Source organism: Aphis gossypii, chromosome 1 (genome assembly GCF_020184175.1).
Source record: "Aphis gossypii isolate Hap1 chromosome 1, ASM2018417v2, whole genome shotgun sequence".
In the NCBI taxonomy this organism is placed as follows: domain Eukaryota; kingdom Metazoa; phylum Arthropoda; class Insecta; order Hemiptera; family Aphididae; genus Aphis; species Aphis gossypii.
The window spans coordinates 51716576-51727388 of record NC_065530.1 but is presented as its reverse complement, the minus strand read 5'-3'; the positions used below and the strand labels follow the sequence as shown (position 1 = coordinate 51727388).

At 31.9% G+C, this 10813-nt stretch overlaps 2 protein-coding genes across 3 annotated transcripts; one reads left to right on the top strand and one right to left on the bottom strand.

Moving 5' to 3' along the window:
• The first annotated feature begins 1095 nt into the window (after positions 1-1095).
• LOC126548918 (uncharacterized) lies at positions 1096-4524 on the top strand. The gene is made up of 4 exons (XM_050197004.1): positions 1096-1321; positions 3799-3967; positions 4027-4101; positions 4169-4524. The coding sequence occupies exons 1-4, from the start codon at positions 1163-1165 to the stop codon at positions 4273-4275; spliced, it is 510 nt and encodes a 169-aa protein (XP_050052961.1). The 5' UTR covers positions 1096-1162; the 3' UTR covers positions 4276-4524.
• Positions 4525-5934: 1410 nt separating this feature from the next.
• Positions 5935-10503, bottom strand: LOC126555846 (gastrula zinc finger protein XlCGF17.1-like). Of its 2 annotated transcripts, none has more exons than XM_050210751.1 (2): positions 8964-9110; positions 5935-7121 (listed from the first exon to the last, which is right to left on the bottom strand). In XM_050210751.1, the coding sequence occupies exon 2, from the start codon at positions 7087-7089 to the stop codon at positions 6163-6165; it is 927 nt and encodes a 308-aa protein (XP_050066708.1). In that variant the 5' UTR covers positions 7090-7121; positions 8964-9110; the 3' UTR covers positions 5935-6162. The 2 variants fall into 2 exon arrangements, with proteins under 2 accessions (XP_050066708.1, XP_050066707.1); XM_050210750.1 differs by lacking the exon at positions 8964-9110 and adding an exon at positions 10339-10503 and having other exon boundaries at positions 5936-7121.
• Between the last annotated feature and the right edge of the window lie 310 nt (positions 10504-10813).

Genomic DNA, 10813 nt, shown 5'->3' with positions numbered 1-10813 from the left:
AATAATAAAAATAAAATCAGTCGAGTTGTTATTCCAACAATTACCTATACCTACAAAAACCACAAGATAGTATTTTATCGTATATTATCCACCATAGTAATAACAAAATATAATATAACTTTGAAACTTAAGGGTTAGAAATGATAAAGTTACGTACACATCTCGCGGGGTCCGCAATCCACTTGCGGTAGATTGCCTACCTGATAATATGTTGCTCGCATAATCATAAGAGATCTCTCAGGCAACGTCAAGCTTAATAGTGATTTTCAATCAAGGCTCCCCTGCAGGGGCTTTGTCGATTATTTTCAAGAGAGCCGCGTTGGTAGTAGAAACTAATAATAAAATTGTAATATTATAATATAGTATTATGTTATAATTTATCGTATTTTGAGTCGTATATTTTATTTCAAAATCAAAAGGAGCCGTAGACTCAACAACGTTGAAAACTTCTGGTGCTAAAATATTACCTGACTAACTCACTGACTGATAAACGTAAAGCCTGAACCTAGATATATCGAGGAAGGCAATTTATATGTGGTACACTCGTACCACAAATTTTGTGTAAAATAAGAAAGCATTTTATAAAATTCGCTTTTTAAAATGGTGCTTATAAAAGTTTTTCGAAATTCTAAACGTTCAATGAAAATGTTTAAGTTTTGAACACCGTTCAACCAAATATTAAATACGAGTATAACAAATTAATCAATGTTTAAATCATATTATAGAATTGGCATTTTTAATGGGCACTTTGCACGGGGTAAGCTAGTTTATTAATAAAAATACAGTAGTTCTTATGAAATAACACATTTTGTACCTATTCATTCTGCAAGATATTTTTACATCTAAATGGTAAAAAGTACCTATTTATCAAATATATACAGAATTTATACATATACAATATACATAATACAGATTTTCAAAAGTATAATGTTTTGTGCTGTTTTAAAAAATATATGACTTATGTAAACTTAATACTTAATAAATTAAAAAATAATAATTTTTTGTTGTATTTAATCTGGCTTAATATTAAGCATACTCGTATAACACTAATATTTTATACATACGTACATTTATCACTATGGCTCTATTTATAACAGATATTATTAAAATCTATTATTTTAAATTGTCGAACATAGTATGTTATAATTTATAATATTTCAAAATGTCTTCATCAAAGGAATTAATAATCCTTTTTACAATCGACTTTATAATGGTTTTAATGACGATTATAGTTAGACATTATAATGATATCTTGAATTTTATAACAACAATCTGCAATTTATTTAACGACGGAAAAATGCAAAAAATGGAGGATTTAGAGGTAAACTGCAAAATATAATATAATATACTCGGCTCAGAATAAAGACGTGCCTCGTACCGCTGGCGACGGACCAGTTCCCCACCACGACCTGTCGTAGTTGGCCGACCCGGGATAGTCGAATTGCACTTATTAGTTAGGTAATAAGTTACCTACAAACATAAGCGCCAAGTTTTGAAAATATCATGGGGGGCTCACTACACTTGTACTGAAGTTTTACATTGATAATTTCGTTTTAGAGCTCCACTATAGCAAACTCATGGGGGGCTGCAGCCCCCGAGCCCCCTGTACTCGGCGCCACTGTCTACAAAGAAATGGTCGAATTGCATTTGGGGCTGCATACGAATTGCGTTCCCGATACAAAAATTGCGATTTGAGACATACTAATTATGTTCCGGGTTTTCTATACGACTATACCACTATACTAATTGCGTTCCGCAAAATACGATTTTTAGTGGGTAGCATAGGCCAATGCTTTCTAAGTATAAAATTCGATTCATAAATCAAAGAATTTAAAAATGAAACTTTTATTTTGAATTTTTTCAACTTTTTTGGTTTTTAAAGCATTTTTGGGAATTTTTATTTATATTTAATGCTTGGAGTTATAAAATTTTAGTAGTAGTCGAACTGCACTCGTTCAAAAAAAGAGTTAAAATATAAAAAATGTGGAAACTCGTTACGAGTCGAATGTGTATAGCAAAAACCCAGTTTTTTAACTACTCATCTACGCCAATGATTAAAAACATTGTCAGTCTTAACTCCTAAGTCTGTAAGTGGAAAGGAAAATGAATGTTTACTAAATGTTTAATACCTTCAAATGTATGATCATTTTGTTGAAATACTTTTTTTGAACCCAAGTACAGTTCTACTACTATCTGATTTTTACCCAAGTGCAGTTCGACCATTATCTTTTTTAAACCCAAGTGCAATTCGACTAAAATAAGTGCAATTCGACCATACCCATGTATACAATATAATATATATTATCAACGACCTGCGCGCGTTGAACCTGTTTTGGTCCGCCAACCAGGTACGTTCATATTCCACGGCGAGTGTAGAATTAATAAAATATAGCGTCTTCCGTCGAATTGAAAATGTGTTGGCTTTTATCAGAGTAGCTATACACGACTGACTTAATACGCCGCGTTTTTATTACTTCGGCGTTCGCCCGCTAAAACGCAAGCCGACCGGCATTTTCCGCCTTGGATTAAAACACGGTATGTTACTTCCGTCATGTATAACTACTTCAATAAGAAACAATGACTTTTGAATTAGAAGAAAAACGCCGCGGATTATGCGGCGTACGAAACGAAGCAGGAAACGCCGTGTAGGTATAGGGCGGCCTAATAGCCTGACTTACCTAAATAGGCTTAGGCCATTGAAATGTGCAATAAATAGAATGGGTATATATTTGGGATTCAATCATTTAAATCTATATTATTTAATTATTATTTTAGTTATTTTTTTTTTTAGATTCTGAGCAGGACGAAAAATGTATTGGTTTTACAATGATGTTTATTTCTTTTTTATTCTGTAAACACTTTTTCTCCCCCTAAACTTGCTCAAAATTACAATTGGTGTAGCATATTTTCTGAAAGGTAATGTTCTTGAGCTGGTACTTTAAAAAGGTAATTTTTCAATTTTCGAAATGATACTCGAAATAAAAGCGGTTAAAGAAAAAGAAATGTACAACTACACGATTATGTAGGTAATATAAAATAATTACGGCTTTATTTATCACTATAGAAACGAATAAAATTAAATAAAAAATATCCCCTCGTCCTCTCAGAATCGTTTTTTATCGAATGCAATCATATTGGATTCAAATCGAATACCTACAGTAAAATTACACTATCCTGTCTAAGGACCGATGGACAAACATCCACCACCAAAATGCGCTGACCTACTTTTTTTTTTTTATAAGTACCTAATTTGCGTAATATATAACTTTAAGAAAAAGTTTCAAAAACTCATAGTTATTAGTGATATTTATTTTTGTTGTGAGTTTATTTGGAGTTTTTATTATCGTGACCAGAAAGTCTCGAATAGACAAATATTTTTAAGTTCGATAACAGTAACTGCGTTTGATAATTTAGTTCACATTTTTTTCACATCAAGTTCGAATTTCGAACCGAGCCAAAAGTCAAGAATTTAATTCGGTTCGAAATTAGAAAAGTTCATCTCGTCACTATTATTTTTTTGTCAATCAAAATTGATTTTAAAAATGGGTCAAGACAAAACTTCAAACAAATGTTGTTAATCGATTGTTATTATTTTACATAATATTCTCCAATATTCAATATCTTCAATAGTAATGTTTTTATCTATTAAGAAATAAAAGCACCGGACTTTTAAAATAAGATAGGTAAGCAAGAATATTAAAAGGAAATATAATGTTTAATAACAATATAGTATATAATGTATAAATATACATTGTCTAATACAAACTGAGAAGTAATATTACCTATTTCTATTGTTAGGATAAAACGGATGATGAGTTTTTTGATGCTGAAACCGGAAGTGAACTTCCATGCATTAATAAAAATGTGCCTAATAATATTTTGGAACTATTTCAAAAAAATAACGAGAGCAACAATTCTCAGGTGCAACGATTGAGTAACCTAAACGCTCAAATTATGTTTATAACAAGTAATAATAATAATATACTTACCAAAAATAAAATTAAACATAACTTTTTTTGTCTGAAGATCGTTTAGGAAATATCGAGGATAAATATAAAAGAAAGATAGAAAAACTGAAGAACCGGGTTGCAATCCTTGAAAGTAATTAAGACTAAGAATTATATTATATTATATTTATTAATATTGTATACGTCGACCGATTGTTTAGAAGAAGTAACGACAAACTCTGCTCACATAATCGCAATAAATTACAATAATAAAATAATATCGGCATCAAAAACGAGCTTGGGTATGGGAGATAGGGTTTGGATATAAGAAAACAACATTAAACGAAACCCACAAAGCACATCAACGTTGTCTTCGTTAAGAGGACGTTGTACCCGCTGTGTTATCTCCGTCTTATACACGTACGACATAGCAAATTTTTATTCACCAGTTTTAAAAATGTGCTGTTGGTTTTGATGTTAGAGTGAATTGACCTATTATACAATTAAAAGTAAGATTATCTACAACAAAACATTAATTATGAAATAAATATTATATATTTTATACTTCATATTTAAATTTATTATTGTATTTTATTTATTTATGTTAAATGTAGTAATATATAGTTTTTTGAGTAGTAATAAGTAGCAATATGAGTAGCAATAAATATTGAGGCCTGTTGGTGATAAAGGGTATATAATTAATGATATTTATTGGAAATATATTATACCTAACGAGGAAGAATAATTTATTTTTGCTATAATCTACAACATAAATAATTGCAGTACCGCTAGTAGCTAATTAAATTGTTTTTGTTTATTTTTAATAAAAAAAAACTTATTATACGTTTTATATTATAAGCATAGGTCAGTAAAAATTTTATTTAATACAATATTTTCTATGACGTATGTTTAATCTACATACTTAACTATTTATGTCATGTCTTATTATAGTATAAGAGTGTAACAGGTCGTTGATACTAGATACAAGACAATATCTAAAAAATATTTCTCGGGGTCACAAAAAGATTTTATAATGTAAGTTTATTTATAAAATAATGTATGACGAAAAAAAACGTTGGGAAAGGATTTCAGATAACTCTTTAGGTATATGCCCAGATGACTACACGCAGATTCAAGGACGTAACTGGAAATTAATTTCGGGAGGGATTTTAAGCTAAACAATTTTGTTCTAATTTAATTATAATATTGTATAGGCAAGTTAATATAGCATACCTATAATAACCACATAATATAACACAAAAAAAACTAACCTTTTTGAGGAGGAGTTCACCCTTCCCCCATCGGTTAGGTATGTTCTTGTACAGATTAAATGTATAGACTAAATGTTTAGTTCTTATTTAATATATTGTATTTCTATTTTAATCTTATTGGAGTATTAATAATATAGTATTATAGCATATAGATAAGTTAATTATATTTTATTTGATTAAATTTAAAAATATTAGCTTCATTTTATTTTTTTTTAAATGTATCAAACAATTTAATTTTTAACAAAAAAAGATGCAAAAAATCAAATTATTTGAGCGCAAAAATATATTTTTTTTTAATATTTTAAGTAGCATTATGATTCAATAAGTGTCATGGTTATGGTTATGACCTAGTCCAAATAGAAATTATCAGTAGGTATTAATAATGCAGTTGCGTTATAAAAGTAGAAAAACTTACCTATCATCATTAAACAACGAATTTGGAGAAATTCAGAGTATCAAACTGTCAAATCTTAAACGAGTTCAATTTATAAGTATAATTTTTGTGAATTACTTAAAAGGCAACGTATAAGTATATGACTATTACTTTAAAATTTAAATTATAATATTATGATATAGGACATATATTTCTTCGGTAATATTTAATATATATTTCATTTTTATGACTATAAACTATAGGTAAACTATAGGTAGTTCCATACCTACTTTTGACGTGACATGTAACCACGTAAGTTCCTATTTAGGTATGTCACGGAGTTACTAACATACTTTTCTAACCAATAATTAAAGTATTAAATCAGAAGTTCTCAACCAAGATGACATGTCACCAACGGTGACATGGACCCATCTTGGGGGTGACACGAAAAATCAACGAGAAAAGGAAAAACAAATTTAATTAAATACATTTTTGCGACAAGTCATATTATTTTTATTTATAATAATATCAACATTCAATTAATATCTATAATTAATTATCGTTGCTATAATTACGTCGTCGTCGTCGTCGTCGTCGTCGTCGTCGTCGTCGTCGTCGTCGTCGTCGTCGTCGTCGTCGTCGTCGTCGTCGTCGTCGTCGAGGTCGCCGTACGTCGCTCGCTATCGTCGTCACCCGCATCTGCAGCTACAACAGCCCTTGGGTGCGCCGACAACCGGTGCTCCTCCAGTTTCCTATAGTCACAGAACGTCAATCCGCACTTGTAGCACGTGTTCCGTTTGTGCGTCCAATAGTGGTTATACAGCGTGCTCTGGACGGCGAACGACTTGTCGCACAATTCGCACGAGTACGACCGCTCGCCCGTGTGCGTCCGCCGGTGATTGGACAGCGTCGACTCGGTCGCGAACGCCCTGGGACACAGGTCGCACGAGAAAGGCCGCTCGCCCGTGTGCGTGCGCCAGTGCCTGATCCGGGCGATCGGCTGCCTGAACGACTTGTCGCAAATGCCGCACGGGTACGGCCGCTCGCCCGTGTGCCGCCGCATGTGCACCTTCGTCGAGTACCTCGATGCAAACGTCGAGTCGCACTCCGAGCACGTGTACGGCTTCAAAGCGTGCGTCGCCAGGTGGTCCGACATCGTCGTCTTGGACACGAACGAATCGCCGCACGTACCGCAATTGTACGGCGTGTCGTTCGGCTGCCGCCAGCCGTGAATCTTCAGCTCGCTCTTGGTGGCGAACGATTTGCCGCACGCGACGCACCGGTGCGGTTTTTCGACCGGATGCGTCCGCTGGTGCGCCATCAACGAGGTGTTCGAGGTAAACGAATTTCCACACGTCTGGCAGATGTAAAGCGGTTTGTGGCCCGTGTGGCCCAGAACGTGTTTCAACAGACCATGCTCACTCGCAAACGACTTATCGCACAAGTCGCACTGAAGACGTGGGGCCTTTTCTCCGTCGTTCTTCCTGGCGGCGTCCATCGTCGTCGTCTTCGTCTTCGTCGTAACACGTCCTGCAACAATTATTATCACCATATGACGCGTGCATGACTGTGATTATGTGTACCTATTGCAGTCGTCGTTTTAATATCGGATTATTTTTGTTTTCATTAAGAGAATAAAATCGGCCGCGGTTATTGGGAAAATATTTTTTTTCCTTCTTCCTTAACCGTGGAAACCACGTCCACTCACCGACATTATCCCACTATAGGTACGCATCTATTGGCGTCTCCCCGGCGGGGATTCGAACCCCGGACTCCCTCGGCTAGGATACTTACCGCTATTATACTACCAGGTACGCGTTAGTATTTATTTTATTTTTTACTGGAAATGACGACGTTGTCGAATGCGGATAACAATAATATACCATAATATAATGCACTAAATTATTATTATTACTCGATGTATAATATCTGTACCTACATAACCATAACTTCAATACAATGTATTGATACATGTTTATTAAGCCACCGGAGAAAAACATATAACATCCTAATATGAAAATTATTATTATATACATATTTAGAATCTATTCCCAAATTATTTTACAACATCTACTTAGATGCTTGAAACAGTGACACTCTGACGCTAACGCTCTCGACCACTAAATTTGCAATCTGTATTTTTAGTTCACTTAAAAAGGTAAATAAAAAACGATGCGCAACTAGATGAAACACGATCGCGAACGATCACTGTATAACAAAAGGAATTATTTTGCACACAAAAAATGTCACGACTCCTGTCGAAATTTAGTGAAGCGTTGTCAAGTATTGTGCGACGCAGTCTGCATTCTACAGAACCCGACGATTATCAATTTTATGATCGGTTTATCGTTCGAATATGTCTTGTGACTTTGTGACCATCAACGGAATCCAGTTTAAGATATACAGACACGTAATTATAATAATAAAGTAGTATAGTATTAATAATAATACAAATAAAAAAGTACGTAAAAAAATTGAAAATTGAAATTCAAAAACCAAATCCTCAATACAAACATTTAAATTTATATTTTTTTCGTTCTGTAATAACTGTATACTTAAATGTAATACGGTCAGAATTCCACATTATCAAAGTATTATTTGTGAAATTGTCAACGTGTGGAATTTTTGGGTGTCCATTGATAAACAATAATCGTTCGCAATTGTTTTACTAAAATGGTCGTCCTGAAGAACCATCCGTAGTCGTGTATCGCTGGAGCAACCGTTTTACAAAAAATATCAAAATTAACAATAGCCATGACAAAACATTAGATAGATTTTGTCTCGATAGTGACCCGCAAACGATACCCAGAGAGCATTTCAAACTGCTGCGTAAAAAGTGGTTATCCCTCCTTATCGCACCCGGCCATACCAACTATAATACTAGATACGACTCAGGTAATGGAAACCCAAAGCGTTTCTGTTAAAATATTGCATACCTTTATGACCTTAATTTATTAATTTTCTTATTAATATAATATAATTGTCTATAAATGTCTATTAAAAATGTATTTAATACTATAAAATACAGTATTATAAATTTTACTTAGTGGTAATAATTCTTGTAAAAATTCTCATCAACAAAAAACTAAACATGAGAAGAACACCAAATTTGTAATCAATTATTAATAGGGAAAACAATTTAAGAAATAATAATAAAATGATTTAAAATAAATAAGCAAAATAATTGAATAATATTGCAAAGTAAATGAAACAATTATAAATTTGATATTATAGAATCTGCTAGATTTATAATCAAGTTAATTTTTAATTTAACTCGTCGATTCTACTAACTACTCTATTAAATGTAGGAATATGTTTTTAATAATTTGAAAAGTATAAATAAAATAATATTGTATTAAAGCATATTCTTACCGTTCCGTGTATAGTGTATGATAGTGTTTGATAGTACAAAAAAACTAAACACAAAAAATAAGGCACAAAAAAATGAATAAAAATATTAAAAGAAGAAAAACTGTCAGTAAGTGAAATAAAAATATTGAAACTGCTAGGGTCTACCTCGTACACGTGTTTTACTCGAAATAGAGTTGATTTTCGGACAACAGGTAGGGTGGTAAGGTCCGGCTCTCCCTTCCATTCAGTTATTGTTACCAATGAACGAATGTGGCTTTGTTAAATCTTATCCAAAGGCAAGCGGTTGGCACAATAGAATAATAGTTTTGAGAACTCGCCACTACGTGCCATAGACAGGGGTGGATATTGGATATTTTGATAAGGGGGGGATGGAGCACTTATAAATTGTATAATGGTTCTTAAATCATAATTAATAATATATAGGTACTCTTATTTTTAAACAAAATTGGTATTTGGTAATATATTTAATATAATATTGAATTCATAATATCACATACCAAAATAATAATTTATACATAATAAGTTATAAGTTATTATACATATATGTAGTCGTTAATATAACTTATATAAGTACAAATATTTTTATAGATTCTCATATTTTATTGCCTCATTGGTCGAATTGAAGTCTGTAACTCATTTTATCAGTTTAAATGTAAATTATGATTATACAAGTAGGTAGTATTATTCTTATTTACTATATTTTTTATTTATATGATACTCGTAGTAATATAAAAAAAAAATTCGACAGAAAATTGACAGGGGGCACGTGCTCCTCCCCTGAATCCGCCACTGTCCGCACCTATATATATCCATATATATGCGTACGTATACATTATACTTATTAATATTTAATATTCTTTTACTATAAAATTGTATGTACAGACAACTACTGCTAGGTATTAATAATTTGGCAGTACAAGTTTAAACTGACAATTTGAAATCGTTATAGAAACATGTGAAGGCAGCTGCTAACCTTGAACACCAAGACGTGTCTTTGAATAGGGACAGTCCTTTTTATATGATATACATATATGTACAACATTAAACTGTGTAGTCTCTATTATTCCCAAAATTGATCGTAAAACGAAAAAAAAACATAGCAACCCTGCATTGTTAGCATTGTTCTACAAAATTTCTTACAAAGCGTGGGTTAGGTTAGGTCTCTCTCTTTGCATACATTTATATATATTGCCTTCACATGTTTCTATAACGATTTAAAATAGTACATTTGACATTGTACAGCCAAATAATGTATACTTAGCAGTAATTATCTATACATAATATTTTATAACATAAGAATATTAAATATTAATATATAAATATAGAGAGAGAGAGTTAGAAAGAAAAGGAGAACTATGTTAGCAGTAAGACTTACCGTATGTTTCCTTCCAAATATCACGGAAAAAGTTATTATATATTTATTTGATAATATTATAATGTGTAAGTAAGACATAAACCTATAAAAAACCTGTGCTTATTTATTTTAAAATTTAATTTTTCCTTACTATAATATAACATGCTAAATTATTGGATATTTTTAAAAAATATACAACATTATTGTATAATAATATAATATTTTACATTTTCTGTAACCATAATAACAATATTTTAATAAAAAAAAAATTAAAAGTACTGATTATTATTATTATTATTTTTTATTTTCCCCGTTTTTGTAACATTTTTCACTGATGATTTGCTCCTATTGGTCGCAGGAAAAGGTTCTTATGTAATACAATTTTAGGAAAATTCACCAGAAAAGTACGGAGTCTGGATGTAAAAAACAACAACAATGACGTCACTATCCAGTTTCCAGCAAGAAAATAAACTATATTTTTGTTTATTGTAAAGTC

Coding starts and splice junctions, on each gene's coding strand:
- LOC126548918 (XM_050197004.1), top strand. CDS start 1,163: ATGTCTTCATCAAAGGAATTAATAATCCTTTTTACAATCGACTTTATA. Junction 1,322..3,798: donor AAAAAATGGAGGATTTAGAG/GTAAACTGCAAA, acceptor TTCTATTGTTAG/GATAAAACGGATGATGAGTT. Junction 3,968..4,026: donor TCAAATTATGTTTATAACAA/GTAATAATAATA, acceptor TTTTGTCTGAAG/ATCGTTTAGGAAATATCGAG.
- LOC126555846 (XM_050210750.1), bottom strand. CDS start 7,089: ATGGACGCCGCCAGGAAGAACGACGGAGAAAAGGCCCCACGTCTTCAG.